Consider the following 20,807-nt stretch of genomic DNA (forward strand, 5'->3'; position numbering starts at 1 on the left):
AGCGACGTATATCTACGTCACTCTGCCTGTGAGGGGCTGACTGCCGACGTAAATAGTCGTGCGGCAGTCGGCAAGTGGTTAAGAGTGTGTGACTATAGAAATACAGTATGTAAACATTTTAGGCCAGAATAATTTGGGTGCAACTGTCTCTTTTGATCCATATCCAATTATGGTTCAACTGTTTTCCTAACCTCTAGCACAAAGCAGAGATCTTTGGGCAATATCCAGCCACTGGTATAAATCTAGAGATAGGCTTACATCCAAATAACATAAAATAGAATGAAGTAAAATGTAAAATGAAAGAAATTCCCTCCAAAGATAAAATGAAATATAAATTTTTTTAAATGTTCTGTAAAGAACAAAAAACAATGGGTAACCATTACGCTATTGTTTAAGAAATCAGCATTGACCTTTCAAAATTTATTTTCCTTTGTTCTGTAAGGTAGCAGGAGGAGACGATGGCCAAGTAGTTAGCTGTAAAGCTATTGCACCACTTAGAAAAACATTAATAGGTAAGAGATATTTGATATTATCATACAGTAACAGGAGCACACAACTATTTTCAGCAATCTCTCCATCCAGGCTTTAAATATGCTTCTTCGTGGCTTTTCTCGGTTAACATGGCTGCAACAAGTCCTTCTGATCTTTGTTGGTGGGCTCTTCCTGTACTACGCCACAAGTGAAACTTACCTGGCTCCAAAAGAAAAGAAAGAAAATTTATCAAAAATGTTATTGCCTTCGGCAAAAATCAACTGCCTCAAAACTATCAGAGAAGGCATTAAAGACCCAAAAGATGCACATTTACACGATTTCAAAAGAATGAAGAGTAAGACACCGTTATCTGAAGATTACTTTCTGAATATTACTAAGGACTGTAAAACCTACAGAACCATGAGAAAATTTATTTCCTTTTCAATGAGCAAGGAAGAAGAAGAATTTCCCATTGCCTACTCTATGGTGATCCATGAAAAGATTGAAATGTTTGAGCGGCTCTTAAGGTCAATTTATGCCCCTCAGAATATTTATTGTGTTCATGTAGATGAAAAATCTCCAGCGCATTTTAAGGCGGCTGTACGAAGAATTGTTTCATGCTTCAATAATGTTTTTGTGTCATCCAAGTTGGAAAGGGTGGTCTATGGTTCATGGTTAAGAGTTCAGGCTGATCTCAACTGCATGGAGGACCTCCTGAAAAGCAATATTCAATGGAAATACTTCTTAAATACATGTGGAACTGACTTCCCGCTAAAGACTAATGCTGAAATTGTGAAAGCTCTAAAGTTATTAAATGGGAAAAATAATCTTGAATCCATGCAAGTGCCTTGGAAGGAATCAAGATGGCGTTTTCACCATGAGGTGCTAAGAGCTGTTTTTAGAGCCTACAAACGAAAAATCTTACCACCAATAGGCATCCCTATGTTTTCAGGCAGTGCTTTTATTGTTGTCACCAGAGAGTTTGTGAAGTACATAAGTGAAAATGTAGAAATTCAAGAAATCCTTAGATGGGGGAAAGATACTCATTACCCGGATAAATATGTTTGGGCAACAATAAACCGTATACCTGAAGTACCTGGATCTATATATTTTAATCAAAAATATGATGTTTCAGACGTGCATTCAATTGCCAGGCTGGTTAAGTGGGCACATAATGAAGGAGATGTATTTAAAGGGGCTTTATACCCACCATGCACTGGAACTCACCAGGGTTTAATTTGTATCTATGGATTTGGAGATTTACTGTGGTTACTAAGTAAACGTCATCTCTTTGCCCATAGGTTTGACCCCGCCGTGGATGATATGGTAATACAATGCCTAGAAGAACATCTGAGGCATAAAACTCTGTACAAGACTGAAATGTGATTTCATACAAGTATGTTTTACATTGAGCAGTTTATGAACATCAGGTTAACAAAATACAATTACCTGATAATACTGCAAGTGTGTCTGGGCTTTTTGCTTTTCAAACAGAGCTTTTCTATACTTTTCTATAGGGATTTTCTATTTGCTAAATGCTTACAGACACATCAAAATTATTTTACCCAATATATAAAGAACCACCAAAGTTGTGGGCACCATTCCAGGGACAGCTAGGGAAAAAAATCTAACCAATCTATATCAATTATTAGTGATGATTACTACCTGTTACTAGCAAATCCTCAATTTAAAAAAAAAAATGTTATTAGTAAGGCTTGAAAAGGGTGAGTAGCAAAAATGAAACACTGTAGTTGTGCTCTATGATGAACAGGCTAGAGCATTTTTTCGCTATTCATCACTGTGCTACCTTAACTGACAATTTCTCGGTCATGCACTGTAAGCAAATAAAATGTATAACATTTTTTTCCCCACAAATAGAGCTTTCTTTTGGTGGTATTCATCACTGAGTTTTCTTATTTTTTTTTTTACTATATAAATAAAAATACCAAACATTTTGAAGAAAAAAACATTTTTCTAAGTTTCTGTTATAAAATTATGAAAACAAATAATCTTTCTTCATAAATTTAGGCCAAAATGTAGTCAGCTACATTTCTTTGGTATAAAAAACCCAAACCAGTGTAACTATTTTAGTCTGTGTGAAAGTTATAGAGTCTAAAATCTATAATATATATATAACTATATATATATATTCGAAAATTGATCAGTCCTGATGTACTCACGTCCTATCTCATTTCTTGAGGCCCTAATATGCCAGGACAATATAAATACCTCCCAAAATTACCCCTTTTTAGAAATTAGACAGTCCAAGATATTTAGTAAGAGGCACGGTGAGTTTTTTTAAAGTTGTAATTTTTTGTCATAATTTCTTGGAAAAATTAAGATATTAAATAAAAGCTTTGTTCACATTCTTTTTTTTTTTTAACACCAGAGCAGTACAGATTAATCACCTGACTAGTGTTGTAGTGATCAGGGATATTGACTGGTGACAGTATGTATAAAAAAAATTAAATCATTTTGATTACATTTTTTAAACATTTTTTTTAAACATTTTTTTTTACATATTCTAATAAGAGTAGTTCAGTGTCACCATAGTACTCTAGGGAAGGGGAGGGGTGATCAGGTATTTTCTGTTTACATTTTACTGCTTATACCAGTGATGATCACTAGCATAAACAATAGTTTTAACTGTCATGAATGTCTTTCATTCATGACAGCTTGCTTACTATTGTCAAAAGATAGAGGTTGTGGATCTTGTATTGGAAGTTAGTTAGTAGTTTTCTGCCACCATCCCAACAATTTATATGTCGTTTGTGGTGCCTCAAGTCAGGTGGGGGGATTTTATGGGCAGGAGTAAAGATATAGAAAAATAGTAATATATAATATAATGATATTTATTGAAATAAAAAAAGGGACTGAGTCTCTCTCCAACCGAGGGAGAGGAAGCATCTTGGAGACTCTTATGCTGCGGACGGACGTCTTTAACCCCTACAACCCTACAAAACTATTGGTCCCACTGCTAGATATATCCTGGACCCCCCTTTGGACTTTGAATTGAATTCTCAGATCCCAACATATAGTTCCTGCAGCACCTGAAGAAAATCTCGGGAAGACACATTCACAAGAAATCGGATACAAAAGTAATCGGTGATACCACCTTGATAAAGGCCTAATCTTGGCCGAAACGCGTCGGATTACCGATCGGACACCCGCTCTGAACCAATCCCTATCCTACAGGGATCAACAGTGCAGGATTGTCCTGTTTTCAAAAACGATGAAGTCACATAATTTTCACGTGTAAACACACTCTACCTTCTCTTCACTGGCACTCAATGGGCCTCTACCCATTCACACTCCAATGTTGTATATATCTTGTGTTTTTTTCCCCCCTTTTTTATTTCAATAAATATCATTATATTATATATTACTATTTTTCTATATCTTTACTCCTGCCCATAAAATCCCCCCACCTGACTTGAGGCACCACAAACGACATATGCTTACTATTGTCATGCTGTGATTGGCTATAACTAATCACATGGTACAGGTGCCAGGTACCATATAATAGTTTTGGCCCAATCACATCATGAAAGCAAGCAAGCTGTTACGAATGGAAGCCATTCAATACAGTCTCACCTAAATTGTAATTAAGTGATGGCTATAATTGATCATATTAATTACATGATACTCCAGCCACTCACAGCAGCTGATCAAGCTTTCAAGGGGTTGCGTCAGTATCAGGGGCGGACTGACCATACGGGCATTTAGGGCACTGCCCGGGGGCCCAGGGCCAGTAGGGGGCCCCATGACGTTCGCCATCTTACTATATTCAGGGAAGCTGTCAGCATGGTAGTGACGCCGAGTATAACACGGATGGACTATTTGGTGTGAGTAGGAGCAGGCACGGGGCAGAGGAACACACAGCAGCTCTGTGCTCCGAGGTTGTGTTACACTTTGAGCTATGGGAGAGTAAAAACAACATCTGATGTGGGAGTGCAGAGACAGTATTTCAGATATGATGGACCAGCAAGCTGGAAGTAGAATTGAAAGTCGGTAAACTCTCTGCTCTCTGTATGACCGCACTGACTTGCTGACATCCGTGGAAGAGCCCTGAGTGTTAACCATTGCTTATCTGCTACAAGGAAATGCTACACTGCTGCTATCCTCTGTTCTTGCATTAAAGCATATGTAAAGTGAAATTCTTGCCTCTGCTCACTTATTTTCTTACACTGAGCATAAAAACCTGACTTGCTATATGCTTGCTGACAGAGGCGTAACTAGAACTTTCAGGGCCCCAGTGCAAGAACCCATGGGGCCCCCCTGACTCCCAGCCTGGGCCCATCCCACTGATCCCTGAGGCCATTTGCTCCCATTTCAGGTTTCTTTATTATTACAATCCAACAGCAGGACCTTTTCACATGTTCTGTAGCGGATCTCCTTCCTGTTGTTTTGGTCCCCCCCACGGTAGCAAAACACCAGAGCCTGGTCGCATATGCGACCTTTGCAACCCTGGTAGTGTCAGTCAGTAGGGCAATGGATCGTGTCAGTAAGGCCATGGACAGTGTCCGCAGGGCAGTGAACAGCGTCAGTAGGGCAGAGGAAGGTGTCAGTAGGGCAGTGGAAGGTGTCAGTAGGGCAGTGGACTGTGCCAGCAGAGCAGTGGATGGTGTCAGTAAGGCAGGGGACAGTGTCAAAAGAGCAGTGGATGGTGTCAGTAGGACAGTGGATGGGGTCAGAAGGGCAGAGGATGGTGTCAGTCAGTAGAGCAGTGGATGGTGTCAGTAGAGCAGTGGACGGTATCAGTAGGGCAGAGGACGGTGTCAGTAGAGAAGTGGACGGTGTCAGTAGGGCAGTGAACGGTGTCAGTAGAGCAGTGGACGGTGTCAGTAGGGCAGTCGATGGTGTCAGTAGGGCAGTGGATGGTGTCAGTAGGGCAGTGTTCCAGTTGGGAGGCTTTGGTGATATACCAGGGTTCTAAACAGACCTCTAATGCTTCACCTTGGAGCGAAAGAAAGAAAGAAAGAAAGAAAGAAAGAAAGAAAGAAAGAAAGAAAGAAAGAAAGAAAGAAAGAAAGAAAGAAAGAAAGAAAGAAAGAAAGAAAGATTGAAGACACAAACAGCCCTCCTTACAGTTCAGCTGCTGCTAGACGGTGACACACTGCTTTTCTTATATTGATGCTTTAAAGCATTTGTGAGTAGTGCAATATGTAGGTGGGGCTTTGTGTGGGTGTGGCTTGAGTGTGGATGGGGACACAGGGAGACCCCATGATCTCCTATTGCCCGGGGGCCCCATGAGTTGTCAGTCCGCCCCTGGTCAGTATGTCACATTCCTGCAGCTGCCCCCCCCCCACCCCCCCGCTCACAGCAAATGTACTGTGGGCAAGTGACAAGTGGTTAATCTGCTCTCTTCTGGTCACATGATACTGCAGCTCTAACTCATGCAAGCTAGACAACAGCTGGGAATTCTGGTAGTGGGGACATCACCTAAAGGCTCACATAACACCCACGGCTTTCTGAATACTCAAACATATACTGTACTGCATAGGCTGTGCGACTGAGTCTGACCGGGCTGTGCGACTCAGTGTTGTGCATCTGACCAGGCTGTGCGACTGAGTGTTGTGCGTCTGACCAGGCTGTGCGACTGAGTGTTGTGCGTCTGACCGGGCTGTGCGACTCAGTGTTGTGCGTCTGACCGGGCTGTGCAACTCAGTGTTGTGCGTCTGACCGGGCTGTGCAGCTCAGTGTTGTGCGTCTGACCGGGCTGTGCGACTCAGTGTTGTGCGTCTGACCGGGCTGTGCGACTCAGTGTTGTGCGTCTGACCGGGCTGTGCGACTGAGAGTGTTGTGCGTCTGACAGGGCTGTGCGACTGAGAGTGTTGTGCGTCTGACCGGGCTGTGCGACTGAGAGTTTTGTGCGTCTGACCGGGCTGTGCGACTCAGTGTTGTGCGTCTGACCGGGCTGTTGCGACTCAGTGTTGTGCGTTCGGGCTGTGCGACTTAGTGTTGTGCGTCTGACCGGGCTGTGTGACCCAGTGTTGTGCGTCTGACCGGGCTGCGTGACTGTGAGTGTTGTGCGTCTGACCGGGCTGTGCGACTGAGAGTGTTGTGCGTCTGACCAGGCTGTGCGACTGAGAGTGTTGTGCGTCTGACCGGGCTGTGCGACTCAGTGTTGTGCGTCTGACCGGGCTGTGCGACTCAGTGTTGTGCGTCTGACCGGGCTGTGCGACTTAGTGTTGTGCGTCTGACCGGGCTGTGCGACCCAGTGTTGTGCGTCTGACCGGACTGTGCGACTGAGAGTGTTGTGCGTCTGACCGGGCTGTGCGACTCAGTGTTGTGCGTCTGACCGGGCTGTGCGACTCAGTGTTGTGCGTCTGACCGGGCTGTGCGACTCAGTGTTGTGCGTCTGACCGGGCTGTGCGACTCAGTGTTGTGCGTCTGACCGGGCTGTGCGACTCGGTGTTGTGCGTCTGACCGGGCTGTGCGACTCAGTGTTGTGCATCTGACCGGGCTGTGCGACTTAGTGTTGTGCGTCTGACCGGGCTGTGCGTCTGACCGGGTGGTGCGACTGGGAGTGTTGTGCGACTGACTGGGCTGTGAGATTGTGAGTGTTGTGCAACTGAGCGTCAAGTGAGTGAAGCGGAATACCACAGGGTGAGAAGGTAGCGTTAGGAAGCCAGAAAATAGCCACATAGGATAGACTTAAATCGCTGAATCCCCATTAGATTAGATAGTAGGTACAATGCCCGGCGGGTGTGGAGATGCGACTCGGTGTACATCTTGTGATATGTATGCGTTCCTCGGTCATGCGATCGAGGGCGAATACAAATGCGCAAAATGTGAGCACGTTGCTTCCCTGGAAGCTCAGGTCCTGAATCTAGGGAAGCAGCTGGCAACACTGAGACGAATGTCCATACCGGAGGAGAGCCAGGATTGTACCAGTCAGGTGCAGGCAGGGGTCTGCACAGAGGTGGGCGGAGTATCGGAGGTACAGGCATCAGAGCAGAGTAGAGGGGTGACAGTTAGGAGGGGTAGAAGGGAACAAGGCAAGGAGGCTGATCCTGGGCTGGAGCACCCCAACAGATTCGCCCCGTTGAGTGATGTTGGGGAAACCAGTCAGGGACCAGCATTGCTGGAGCAGAGTGACGCCCCTAGCTGCCAGGGGAAGAACTCCTCCAGTGAGGCCGGGAGAAAGGGAAAGGAAAGACAGGTGCTGGTGGTAGGGGACTCAATTATTAGAAGGGCAGACAGTGTAATCTGTGACATAGACCGTGTGTGCCGAACAGTCTGTTGTTTGCCGGGCGCTCGGGTTCGGCACATCGCGGATCGGGTGGACAGATTACTGGGTGGGGCTGGGGAAGACCCAGCTGTCATGGTACACGTGGGTACCAATGACATAGGCAGAGGAAGACGGAGAGTCCTAAACGATTTCAGGGACTTAGGCGCTAAGTTGAGGACTAGGACCTCCAAGGTAGTATTTTCCGAAATACTACCTGTACCTCGAGCCACACCAGAGAGGCAGCGGGAGATTAGGGAAGTTAACGAGTGGCTGAGGAGCTGGTGTAGTAAGGAGGGTTTCGGGTTCCTGGAGAACTGGGCCGACTTCTCAGTCGGTCACCGGCTCTTTGGTAGGGACGGATTGCACCTAAATGGGGTGGGTGCAGCCGTACTGGGTGCGAGGATGGCCGAAAAGTTAGAGGGGCTTTTAAACTAGGGAATGGGGGGGAGGGTACAGATGTAGAATTAGCCAGTGGAAAGCAAGATTCAGAGGGCAGAAATGGGGGCATTAGCGGTAGGGTGTTCGGAGCTCCTAAACCCAGGGTGGGTACGGGGAAAAATCAAGAGAGCAGCCTAAAAACATCAAATGAGGATAAATGTAACCAATCTAAATTACGAGGCTTGTATACCAATGCCAGAAGCCTGGCCAACAAGATGGGAGAGCTGGAGCTGCTGATGTTTGAGGAGGACTTAGATTTTGTGGGGATAACTGAGACTTGGTTCGACAGCTCTCATGATTGGATGGCGACCATTCAGGGGTATTCCCTTTATCGCAGGGATAGAGAGGGTAAAAAAGGGGGAGGGGTATGTCTGTATATTAAGAACAGTATACAGGTAAATATGAGGGATGATATTAATGGAGCTATGGACGAGGCAGAATCCCTATGGGTAGAGCTTCAAAGGGAAGGCACGGTGGGGAAGGTAATATTGGGCGTATGCTATAGGCCCCCCAACCAGAGTGAGGAGGGGGAGGCGGACCTCATGTTACAGATAGGATTGGCAGCAAGGATGGGAAATGTCATTATAATGGGGGACTTTAATTATCCGGATATAGACTGGGCAGAAGGAACCGCGCACTCAGCCAAGGCTAGGCAGTTCCTAAATATTTTGCAGGACAATTTCATGGGTCAGATGGTGAATGCACCGACAAGAAACAATGCGGTACTTGACCTACTGATTACCAACAATGCAGACCTGCTCACGGATATAGAAATACGGGAAAACTTAGGGAGCAGTGACCATAGGTCAATTGGTTTCAGTATTAATCACAGTAATAGGAAACACAAGGGTAATATTAAGACGCTGAATTTCAAAAGAGCCAATTTCCCTAAACTGCGCTCACTGCTAGAAAATATAAAATGGGATAGAACCCTGGGAACAATGAACACGGAGGAAAAATGGGAGTGCTTCAAGAGCATACTTAACAAGGGGGTGGGCCAGTGCATTCCACTGGGAAATAAATTTAAAAGAACAAAACTAAACCCTGGGTGGCTAAACTCCAACATAAAAATGTATATTAGAGCTAAAGAAAAGGCCTTCAAAAAATACAAGACTGAGGGGTCAGTGGCAGCATTTAAGCATTATAAAGAGTGTAATAAGAAATGTAAAGATGAAATCAGGGCGGCTAAAATAGAACACGAGAGACATATAGCGGAGGAGAGTAAAAAGAACCCCAAGAAGTTCTTTAAGTATATAAACAGTAAGAAAGCGAGGCCAGAACACATTGGCCCCATAAAAGATGATAAAGGAAAAATGGCCACTGAGGACAGAGAAAAGGCGGAAGTGTTAAATAATTTCTTTTCTGCAGTCTTCACAAAGGAATCGGGGGTCTACACGAACCCAGCTTGTAAGGCCGAACTAAATAATACACCTCAGGAAGTGCCGCCATGGCTAACAGAAGATAGACTTAGAGCTAAACTAGAGAAGCTTAACATAAATAAATCCCCGGGACCGGATGGCTTGCACCCGAGGGTTCTTAAAGAGCTCAGCCAGGTGATTGCCAGACCATTATTCTTGATCTTTATGGATAGTTTACAGACGGGTATGGTGCCAGCTGATTGGAAAAAAGCCAACGTGGTACCAATATTTAAAAAGGGGCCGAGATATATCCCGGGTAACTATAGGCCGATCAGCCTAACATCTGTAGTCTGCAAAATATTGGAGGGGATGTTAAGGGACCACATACAAGACTTTAGTAATGAAAACGGTATTATAAGTATTAATCAGCACGGATTCATGAAAAATCGTTCGTGCCAAACCAATCTATTAACCTTCTATGATGAAGTGAGCTGCCACCTAGATAAAGGTAAGCCTGTGGATGTGGTGTATCTGGACTTTGCAAAGGCCTTCGACACCGTTCCCCACAAACGCTTACTGTACAAACTAAGGAAGATAGGTATGGACCATAAGGTGAGTACCTGGATAGAGAACTGGCTCCAGGGGAGAGTACAGAGGGTGGTGATTAATGGGGAGTACTCGGATTGGGCGGGTGTGGAAAGTGGGGTCCCCCAGGGTTCTGTCCTGGGACCAATCCTGTTTAATTTATTCATAAATGATCTAGAGGAGGGGATATCTAGTACAATCTCAGTATTTGCGGATGATACTAAATTAGGCATGCCAATATCTTCTATGCAGGATGTGGAAACCTTGCAAGCGGACCTGAACAAAATAACGGAGTGGGCAACTACATGGCAGATGAGATTTAATGTTGAAAAATGTAAAGTAATGCACTTGGGGGCCAGAAACCAGAAAGCAAGCTACTCGCTAGGGGGGAACCTCTGGGTGAGTCTAGGATGGAAAAGGACTTAGGGGTACTGGTAGACAACAGGCTTGGCAGTGGCATGCAATGCCAGGCCGCAGCAAGCAAAGCCAACAGAATACTGGGATGTATAAAAAAGGGGATTCACTCCAGAAATAAAGAGATTATTCTCCCGCTCTACAAGACTCTGGTCCGGCCACATCTGGAGTATGCTGTCCAGTTCTGGGCACCGGTCCTCAGGAAGGATGTGCTGGAACTGGAGAAAGTCCAGAGAAGGGCAACAAAAATAATTAGGGGGATGGAGGACATCAGCTATGAAGAAAGATTTCAAGCCCTGAACTTATTCTCTCTGGAGAAGAGACGATTGAGGGGGGATATGATATCAATGTACAAATACTGTACTGGCGACCCGAGCATAAGGAACAAACTATTCAGAGAAAGGAGATACAATAAGACTCGTGGCCACTCACTAAAACTAGAGGAAAGGCGGTTTAACCTTAAAGTGCGTAAGGGGTTCTTCACTGTAAGAGCGGTAAGGATGTGGAATTCTCTTCCACAAGCAGTCGTATCAGCAGGGAGCATTGATAGTTTCAAAAAACTGTTAGATGGACACCTTAAAGACCACAACATACAGGGGTATACAATGTACGGCTAAAAGCAAACACACACACACATCATAGGTTGAACTGGATGGACTGATGTCTTTTTTCAACCTCACTAACTATGTAACTATGTAACTATGTAACAATTGGATGTGGTCACTGTTTAGCAAACAATTTTCCATCCTGTTCCTTGTATGGCCAGATTAAGAAGTGATTAGGGCAAGTTACATTCTGCCCAGTGCTACTTTAAAGCATCTGAGAAAGGAATTAATGAATCAACTTTGTAGGCAATCTATGTCATAATTTGTTTTACTGCTTACTGTTCAGTATTGCCTTGCTGAGCAACATTATTAAGAAATAATGAAATATACAAGAAATGTCCCCTTGTATATTTTAAAGCCTAACTCCACATTTAATGGCCCAAACAAACTATTTACTGAAGTAAAAGATGTGCTTGGTGGGATTGCTGTGTTAATTGTATGTAGTGCCAGAGGGGCAGGAACTTTCCTACTCAAGAAAGAAAATAGCGTCCGACTGAGCTTTGTGTTCACATTTTTTCTTCCTGTTTCAACACTGTGTGACAGCTAATTGGAGGAAAGGCACACACCCCCGCTCCACATAGGGAGAGGAAGGAAGAAACATGCAGAGCTGTGCTGTGAATAGACCAGCTCTCTGCTAATCTATCTCTATGCACCCACCCTGACACAAATTTCCAGCTGCTTTTATCTCCTGTGTTGGAGAACTTGTCAGAAGTTTTCATGCTGATAATAGAGGAACGGAGCAGCAGAAAGACACGGACTTAGGGCTTTGGAGAGAGGTAAGTAAAACACTACATATATATGTGCCCAGGTCAAATTTCATGAATGGGGTTTACATGAATTTTAGGGAAATCTTTGTATTCAATGAAAGAATACAAAGCTTCCTCTAATTGGCTGAGGTGGAGATTGTGATGTCATCCTTTCACTTCTCCATCTCAGCCAATCAGAGGAAGCTTTGTATTTATTCATAGAATATAAAGCTTCCTGTGAATGGCTGAGCAGCACAACCTTTAGAGCAGGGGTAGGCAACCTTAACCACTTACCCACTGGGCACTTATACCCTCTTCCTAACCAGACCAATTTTCAGCTTTCAGTGCGCTCACATTTCGAATGACAATTATTCAGTCATGCAATACTGTACCCATATGAAATTTTCATCCTTTTTTCACACATACAGAGCTTTCTTTTGGTGGTGTTTAATCATTGTTTTTTTATTTTTTGCGCTATAAATTAAAAAAAGACCAAAAATGTTGTAAAAAAATGCATTTTTCTTTGTTTTGGTTTTAAAATTTTTAAAATTTAGTAATTTTTCTTGGCCAAAATGTATACTGCTACATATATTTAGTAACAATAACCCAAAAAAGTATCCTTTTTTGGTCTTTGTGAAGGTTATAGAGTCTACAAGCTATGGTGCCAATCATTGAAAATTGATCACACCTGATTTACTGACGGCCTATCTAATTTCTTGATCTGATGGGACCTGAAGAAGGAGGCCACGCCTCTGAAACACGTTGTCATAGCATGTACATAGCAAAAATGACACCCCAAAATACATTCTACTACTCCTCCTGAGTATGGCGACACCACATGTGTGACACTTTTACACAGCCTAGCCACATGCAGAGGCCGAACATGCAGGGAGCACCGTCATATCCTGACTTCCCATTACAATTTTGTTAGACACTGTAGGGCACTGATAAGCACTGTAGTGGCACTGATGTGGCATGAATGTGGCACGGATGAGCAATGATGTGGCATGGATGTGGTATGGATAAGCACTAATGTGGCACAGATGTGGCACGGATGAGCACTGACGTAGCATGTATGTGGCACGGATGAGCATTGACGTGAAATGGATGTGGCATGGATGTGGCACAGATGAGCATTGACGTGGCACAGATGAGCACTGATGTGGCACAGATGAGCACTGACCTGGCATGAATGTGGCACAGATGAGCCCTGACATGGCATGGATGTGGCACAGATGAGCACTGATGTGGCATGGATGTGACACTGATGAGCACTGACATGGCATGGATGTGGCACGGATGAGCACTGATGTGGTACAGAAGAGCACTGATGTGGCACGGCTGTGGCATTGATGTGGCATGGATGAGCACTGACATGGCATGGATGTGGCACAGATGAGCCCTGACGTGGCATGTATGTGGCACGGATGAGCACTGACATAGAATGGATGAGCACTGATATGGCATGGATGTGGCACGGATGACCACTGACGCGGCATGGATGTGGCACGGATGACCACTGATGTGGAATGGATTAGCACTGACATGGCATTGATGTGGCATGGATGAGCACTGGCGTGGCATGGTTGAGCACGGATGTGGCATGGATAAGCCATAGATGTGGCATGGATGAGGCATGGATATGGCACAGATGAGACATGGATGAGCATGGATAAGCCATGGATGAGCACAGATGAGACATGGATGAGGCATGGATGTGGCACGGATGAGGCATGGATGTGGCACGGATGAGGCATGGATGAGGCACAGATGGACATAACTGAGGTATGGAGGAGGCAGAGGATGGCTGCAGCTGCAGTTTCTCTCCTCTCCTCGCACACTGTACCGATCGCTGTGTACAGCGTGCGAGGAGAGAAATTAACAGGACATGCGCCGGTTTGTTGACAAGAGATCTCTCCATCATTGGACGGAGCGATCAAGTGGTAAAGGGCTGCTGTCATTGGCCCTTTACTATGATCCGTGATGCACCGGGTCCCCGGGACCTGGCGAGCATGGACACTGCTGTGTGCGCACCCCAGGGGGCTTGCGGAAAGCGCGATTCTGGGAGAACGTCATAGTACGCCCTCCCAGAATAAGCCGACCGCGCTGTAGCCGTCATTCGGCTATGGCCCGGTCGTCAAGTGGTTAAAGAGGTGGAGATCTACCTGGACATGGAAGAAGTCAAAGATCATCCGGCACAGTGTTATCTCCTCACACCTCAGTGTAGATCCATCGTCAATCACGATGCCCACCACAACCGCCGACCCAAAAAAAGGAATAAAACATTCCGCCCGCGACAAAGGCTAACTGCTGACTAACTGCTCTGCTGTCTGCCAGCTCTTAAATAACTAATGGGCAGGGCCAGCCAGCAACCTCACCAGTGGCACGGCCCCCCTGTGACATCAACCGAGGGCATGCTGGGTCAGTGATGTCAAAAGGGGGCGGTGCCACCCAGTGACGACAACAGGAGGCCCTACCCCTTAGTTATTTAGCAGCTGTCAGATGGCGGGAGCCTTAGTTAGGACCAGACTCTTTTTTTTTCTTTTTTAGGGTCGTTGGTGGTGGCAGTTGCAGGCATTGTGATTGATGATGGATCTACTTCAGGGGACATTTATAAAAATTCTTAAATAAAGGAATTGTCAAAAACTACCCACTGTCATTTTTTCACTACACTTTTTGTAGCGAATGAGCAAGGGTACTATGTACTCTGTACTCATTCACATAAGGGGGGCTGGGATCTGGGGGCACCTTTCCTAAAGGGGTTTCCAGATTCTGATAAGCCCCCCACCTGCAGAACCCCACAACCACCGGCCAGGGTTAAGAGGAAGAAGCCCTTGTCTCCATCAACATGGGGACAAGGTGCTTTAGGTAGGGCAAAAGCCCCAAAGCACCCCCCAATGGTAAGGGCATGTCGCTCCCCCCTTTCCTGACCTGCCGGGGTGCATGCTAAGATAAGGATCTGGTATGGATTTGGGGGGGGGGCACACTTTTTTTCATTTTTTTCATTGCTGGCATTCAGTCACACATAGGTTGCATGTAAATCAACGCAAGAGCGACTTTAATGCAATTTTTAGTTACTTTTGTAAGGCCCTCAAGTGACATGAAAGTCAGACCAAAGTAGTGTAAGAACTACTTTAAAACCGCTGCGACTTTAAGTTGCACAGATATACACTGTACTCATTGGGAAACATGGGTGCGACTTGTCATGTGACTTTGGAGTTCAAAGTCGCATGACATTTCGCACAAGTGTGAATGGGGCCTAAACATTTAAAACTGTTAAAAAATGTGTAAAATACATCTTTTACATCTTTGTCAGCTTACAATAAAAATAACAAGAGCCGGATAATTAATGAAACTAAATAAAGGTAACCATTCTAATGCTATTAAATTTGTTCTACAGTAGAAACATGAAAAAAAAAAAAGGATGATCAAACTGTTAACTAGACATGGGCCTAACACCCCCATGTTAATTTTGCAGCAGAACTCCCGAACAGGTGAAAAGTTCTGTCCTGAGCAGCGAACTCCATTAAAGTCTATGGGAGCCGAACATGAGAAATCAAAAGTGCCCATTTTGAAGGCTTTTATGCAAGTACAGAGAAAGGGGTGTGGGGGGGGGGGGGGGTGCACCTGCGCTTAGGAATGTGTACTTTCTTAAACTCAATATACTAGATAAAGAAACTTATTAGGCTGCTGCTGATGAAAAGGAATAGATTCCCTTAAAGTGACTGTGTGCAATTAAATCAGCGCTGCTCTAAAATGTGAATTATAAATGCAATATACTGTATGTGGTGTGGAGTGTGTTACCACTTCACTCACACTCTAATGAATGAATAAATAACCCGTGCAAATAATGCGATCATAAAATTATTGATACCTGTGATGCCAGAGGCGTAACTAGAACCTTCAGGGCCCCGGTGCAAGAAACCATGAAGGGCCCCCCGGACCCCTGGCCGGGCCCTTCCCTTCAAGCCTGGGGCTTTTCCCACTGATCCTGGGGCCCTTTACTCTTGTAATGGGGCCCTTTATCATGGTCCTGCAGTGGAAACCTTTCACAAGTTCTGCAGTGGGCCCCCTTCCTGCTATCTTGGGGTCTCCCCACAGTGGTGGAATGCCAGGGTTCTGTTGCAAGTGTGACCTTTGCGATCCTGGAAGTTCACCCACTGGTGTCAGTAGTTTTTATTTTTTGGTATTTTAATTGTATTATTTTTTATCATTTTATTTATTTTTTACAATGTCACTGACTATGACTCTGTCCATTCAGAAAAGAAAGGAGCTGGTAAATTACATATTTACCGACCCCTTCCTGGTTCTCTATTGTGACACATCCCCTGCAGCAGCCGGCAGGAGAGGGGAGGGAGCATAGTGGGGCGGGGGGGGGGGGGGCAGCACAGTAGGGGGGGGCCAGGGGAGCACACAGGGGCCCAGAGACAGCAGAACAGTAGGAGGAGTGGCGGGGGCAGCATACAGAGGAACCAATCTACTGCGGCTACAGAAGGAAAAAGGAGGACAGTGATTTCTCGACATGCTGCCCCCCCCCCCCGCCGCCCCTCCTATCCAGGTGTACAGGGGAGCTGCATGGGCCCCCTGGAGCATGGGGCCTGGTTGCAATTGCAACCCCTGCAACCCCTGTAGTTACGCCCCTGTGTGATGCAATTGTATGTGATATATATGCAATAACTTATAAAGTGTAAAAAATGTTGCTACTTATTCTATATCCATAAAATAAATAAATACAGTGACAATTTAAATTTCATTAAAATTCTCTCATGCAGTGAATTAATCAATAAAGTGACAAGTGCTGGTGGAAAATGTCAGTGGACTCCTAATGCTTCATGGTCCTTTGATTAAACAGTTCATAAATAAATCAGTGTCCACTGTCCACTGTGCAGAAATAATTATACGCGTGAAATTCATACTGCCCAGTGCTATGTGCCGTGCTCCCCTCTTTCCTCCCTACTCACCAGAAGTAGGTTGGATGGGAGCCTTATAAGAGCCGGTTCAGTCTCCAATAATGGTAAACACCTCCTCTGGGGATGGGGGTCACTCCAGAATATCCTCTTAATATTCCTCTTACTTCCGGGGCTCAGTCCTCCTCACCGCCACGTACCAGCTGCCATATAAATAAAGCAAGCTTCCATAGTGTAGTACTGTATATTTAAAAACTATTTATTAAGATAAGTAAAGGTTTACACTCACAAATTCTCCATACAAGTAAGCTATTTCCTGCTATGGTGGACGCTGTCACAATCCTGCTCTCCAACCACCGGAAACGGAAATGATGTCAGACGCTTGACTCAAAGCTTGACCGATTTCGCCACACTCACATGGCGTCCTCTGAAGCACTGGGCAGTGTGAATTTCACGCGTATGATTATTTCTGCACAGTGGACACTGGTAATTTTCTTGATTTATTTATGAACTGTTTAATCAAAGGACCATGAAGCATTAGGAGGAGGAGTCCACTGACGTTTTCCACCAGCACTTGTCAGTTTATTGATTAATTCACTGCATGAGAGATTTTTTATGAAATTTAAATTGTCACTGTATTTATTTATTTATGGATATAGCATAAGTAGCAACATTTTTTACACTTTATAAGTTATTGCATATATATCACATACAATTGCATCACAGGTATCAATCATTTTCTGATCACATTATTTGCACGGGTTATTTATTAATTTTTAAGAGTGTGAGTGAAGTGGTAACAAACTCCACACCACATATATTGCATTTATAATTCACATTTTTAATGCAAGTAATTGGCCAAAAAAGGGGTATGGGGGTCCAGGAACTGCCCTGGGGAACGTGTATCATTTAAACATTTTTTTTTTAAATCTGTAGTTTTTTCAGAAGCAGTGGTTTTAATGATGCTTAAAGTGCAGCAATAAAAATGATAAATTCCTTTAAACATAGTGCCTGGGTGGTGCCCTTAGTCCGCCTGAAAAGTGGTGCATCTGTAGCATACTGTACATATAAACTTCTGCAGCAAAAATGACATTTCTAAAGAAAAAAAACGAGTCAAATCACATTTAAATTGACGTGTGGTTGCAATTGCTGGCACCCGGCTATTGAAAAAAAAGTAATGGAAAGAAAGGTGTGGACCCCACATACCAGACCCTTATATGAGCACATAGCCTGGTGAAAGGGGGGGGGGATGATAGAGTGCCCTTGAACCATACATGACCACATGCCCTCAACATGGGGGGGGGGGGCTTTGGGGCTCTGCCCCCCACCCCAAAGCACCGTCTCCAAATATTGATGGGGACAAGTGTCTGTTTCCCACAATCCTGGGCTGTGGTTGTGGGGGTCTACAGTCAGGCTGCTTATCGGATCTGGAAGCCCCCGATAACAAGGGGTCCCCCAGATCCCGGCCCCCCCATGTGAATGAGTATGGGGTATATAGTACCCCTACCCATTCACCAAAAAAAGTGTCAAAAAGTAATAAATGCTTGTGTTTAAGTATCGGGGGATATACACCCCCAAATTCCACTATGATGTTATCCTGTTATTCCATGTTATCTATGCAGACTGGGAGCTATGTTTCCTACCATTGCACTGTTAAGCCCCGGTTCACACTTGTGCGTGTGCGGGGTTCGCATGTAATGTCGGAGCGCACTGCTCCGACATTACATGCGATCGGCTGTGCGGTGCGAGTTTAGCCATACAAACTGTATGGCTAAATTCGCATCGCACCCGCAGCAAACACGCACAGGAGGCATTTTTGCAGCCGCATCAGGATCGGATCGCACAGCGGTTCACACTTGTGCGATCCCATCCTGTGCGAACTGCACGATCGCACTGCGATATGCGATCAAACTGGGGGTGTCGTTAACATTACATTGACACCCCCAGCGGATCGCATATGGCAGTGTGAACTGCCGGGGGTACGTGTGCGATGCGGGAACAGGCTGCGAGTTCGCAGCCTTCCCGCATCGCATCAGTGTGAACCGGACCTAATGCTTACTATGTTGATCTGTTGGCTTGTAATATATCTTATTCTTGTTTCAATAAACGAATTTAAAAAAAAAAAAAAGTAATAAAAACACACACACAGTTTTTGACAATTCCTTAATTAAAAAATTAAAAATTAAAAAACAGTGTCCCCCTATGTAAATCCATCGTCAATCACGCTGCCCGCACACACGTAAAAAATAAATAAATAAAAATGCTCCGCATTCATTGATGACTGACCGCCAAATGCCTTCTCGGCTGTTTCCAATAAGCCCCTGCCCCCAGACTGACATAGCTACAGCCCAGGGTTGTGAGGAAGAGACCCTTGTCCCCATCAACATGGGGACAAGCTGCCCCAAAGCACCCATCCCTCCATGTTGAGGGCATGTTGGCTGGTATGGTTCAGGAGGGGGGATGGGGGGCGCTTGCTTGTCCATTGTCAGTTAATGACTCATAAGTTGTTTAAGATAACATAGCAGGCTTCCCAGCCCTGCTCCTTAACAACCAGCTTTTACTGCACACTAAATGGGCAAAGCTTTGCCCAATCAGGGCGCAGAATGCATTGTGCAGCGTGCAGTGCATTGCAGGGCGATGGGCGGGGCAAACACCCGCCAAAAACACCCTGCAAATTCAGGTGTTCCTAAACAGGGCAAACAGCCAATGTTCGGCCTGAACTCATGCTTGGGCCGAACCATTCGCTCAACCTTACTCTTAAAGAGGAGTTCCAGCCTGTACAAAAATAAAAATACAAGTCAGCAGCTACAAATACTGTGGCTGCTGACTTTTAACCACTTGCCGACCGCTCACATGGGTACTACTGCGGCAAAGTGGTTTGTTATCGTCCAGCGACGTAGACCTACGTCGCTGGACTCCTCCCCTTGTGGGTGGCACGCGCGCACCGCCGGAGGCTCGCTCCCACTGTATTCAGTTACAGCGGGAGTCGGGCCAGGGGAGGAGCAGCGGTGATCACCGCCGCTCTTTCCCGATCGTCGGGGAATCGAGTTTGGAGATCCGCCCAATTGTGTAAACAAAGCGGGCGGATCTCCTAAGTGACAGACAGTGACAGATTGCAGGGTTCAGCATAGCTGAACCTGCGATCTGTGCCTGTGTCACATAGTCCCCTCCCCCCCACACACGTTAGTAAGCACCAGGCATACATTAACCCCTTGATCACCAATAAAAGTTAAGCCCTTCCCTGCCAGTGTCATTTTTACAGTAACAGTGCATATTTATAGCACTGATTACTGTAGTAATGTCACTGGTACCCCCAAAAGTGTCAAAAATGTCAGTCAAGGGTCCGATCTGTTCGCCGCAATGTCGCAGTCCCGCAAAAAAAATTGCAGATCGCCGCCAGTACTAGTTAAAAAAAAAAAAACAATAAAAATTACATAAATTTCCCGTAGTTAGTAGCTGCGATAACTTTTGCGCAAACCAATCAAAATACGCTTATTGCAATTTTTTTTACCAAAAATATGTAGCAGAAAACAAATTGGCCTGAAATGTTAAAAACTTTTGATTTTTACATGGGGGGGGGGGGGGGATTTCATATAAAAAAAATGTGAAAAATATTGTTATTTTTTCAAAATTGTCGCTTTTTTTTTTTTTTTTATAGCCCAAAAAGTAAATATCGCACAGGTGATCAAATACCACCAAAAGAAAGCTCTATTTGTGGGGGAAAAAAGGACATAAACTTAACTTGGGTAAAGCGTCGCACGACCGCGCAATTGTCCGTTAAAGTAACGCAGTGCCGAATCGCAAAATATAGCCTGGTCAGGAATGGGGTAAAATCTTCCGATCTTAAAGCGGTTAAAAAAATGCTCATTGAGAATTTTTTTGTCAAAGACATGTAGCTAAATACATTTTGGCCTAAATATATGACAAAAATTGAATATATTGGATATTTTTTAACTGTCAAAGTAGAAAAATATTGTTATTTTTTTAAAATTGTCGCATTTTTTAATTAATATCGCAAAAAATGAAAAGCGCAGAGGTGATCAAATACC

The 20,807-nt window shown here is 44.8% G+C and overlaps 1 protein-coding gene across 1 annotated transcript in view; it reads left to right on the forward strand.

Moving 5' to 3' along the window:
- Positions 1-573: 573 nt before the first annotated feature.
- The window catches only part of LOC309552536 (beta-1,3-galactosyl-O-glycosyl-glycoprotein beta-1,6-N-acetylglucosaminyltransferase 3-like), a gene marked incomplete at its 3' end in the record, with an annotated part of 88,819 nt that continues 68,585 nt past the window's right edge, over positions 574-20,807 (forward strand). Inside the window, exon 1 of the mRNA XM_082253491.1 lies at positions 574-1,017. Coding sequence (XP_082109617.1) covers positions 592-1,017 — 426 coding nt within the window. The 5' untranslated portion in view covers positions 574-591. The remainder of the gene's footprint in view (positions 1,018-20,807) is intronic.

Source organism: Pelophylax lessonae (assembly GCF_965119305.1).
Source record: "Pelophylax lessonae genome assembly, chromosome: 4".
NCBI classification, from domain to species: Eukaryota; Metazoa; Chordata; class Amphibia; order Anura; family Ranidae; genus Pelophylax; species Pelophylax lessonae.